Source organism: Eimeria tenella, genomic scaffold, assembly GCF_000499545.2.
Source record: "Eimeria tenella Houghton genomic scaffold, Eth_scaff1806, whole genome shotgun sequence".
NCBI lineage: Eukaryota > Apicomplexa > Conoidasida > Eucoccidiorida > Eimeriidae > Eimeria > Eimeria tenella.
The window spans coordinates 1-961 of record NW_013541638.1 but is presented as its reverse complement, the minus strand read 5'-3'; the positions used below and the strand labels follow the sequence as shown (position 1 = coordinate 961).

The 961-nt window shown below is 51.5% G+C and overlaps 1 protein-coding gene across 1 annotated transcript; it reads right to left on the bottom strand.

The window, feature by feature from the left end:
- Positions 1–319: 319 nt before the first annotated feature.
- ETH_00042190 (supt5h protein, putative) lies at positions 320–732 on the bottom strand (the record flags this gene model as incomplete). The annotated part of the gene is made up of 2 exons (XM_013373910.1): positions 320–431; positions 694–732. Coding segments are annotated over 2 exons (151 nt in total), but the record flags the coding sequence as incomplete, so codon positions are not given.
- Between the last annotated feature and the right edge of the window lie 229 nt (positions 733–961).

Below are 961 nucleotides of genomic sequence, written 5' to 3'. Positions count from 1 at the left end.
CCTAAACCCTAAACCCTAAGCCCTAAACCCCAAACCGTTAACTCTAAAGCCCGAAGAAGTAAACTCTGAAGCTTATCACATAGGTGTAGGCATTTGCTCTAAGTTGTAAACCCTAAACCCTAAACCCTAGTGCTCGTTTGGAAGGTGTACTGAGCTCTGGAAAACCCTAGAAAACCCTAAACCCTCATAAGCCGTCTGCAGCAGCTGGGATTTAGCTGCTGCTGCTGCTGCGCTGCTTCGTGTTGGGTGCTCTTTTGATTCGTTGATTCAATCTTGAAATCACCCGTTCGAGGGTTTAGGGTTTAGGGTTTAGGGTTACCTTTGGAGTCATCGGAGGCGAAGACAGAATAAATTTGCAAATCCACTCCTTGCTTGGCGTGAAGAAAACATTTATTTAAAATGGCAATTACTTCTTGCCGCTCCGTCCCGCTCTGCGCCAAACCCTGAACCCTAAACCCTAAACCCTAAACTCTAAACCCTAAACCCTGTGCTGGAGGCCCTGGGGCCTAGAAGGCCAGACCAGGCCCTCCCTGCGCCAGCCCGCGCAGCGGGCAACAAACCCCAAACCCTAAACCTTAAACCCTAAACCCTAAACCCTAGACGGTAAACCCTGGACGCTCGCTCTAAAACCCTCGTTTACACGCAGCACGAAATCAGGGAAGTAGGGTTTAGGGTTTAGGGCTTAGGGTTTACCTTATTTAAACGAACCATCCACAACTTGGGGTCCCGCATGTCCGGCAGGATGTTGGCCTCGGCGGATTCGTCATCTGCGGAAAACCCTAAACCCTAAACCCTAAACCCTAAACCCTAAGCCCTAGGCCCAAAACCCCAAACCCTAAACCCTCTGTACCAACCTGAAGCGCTGCCGCGTCGCTGCCTGCCTCCCGTGCCCCCGAGAAGCCCCCCAACCCCCAACCCCCAAACCCTAAACCCTAAACCCTAAACCCTAAACCCTAAACCC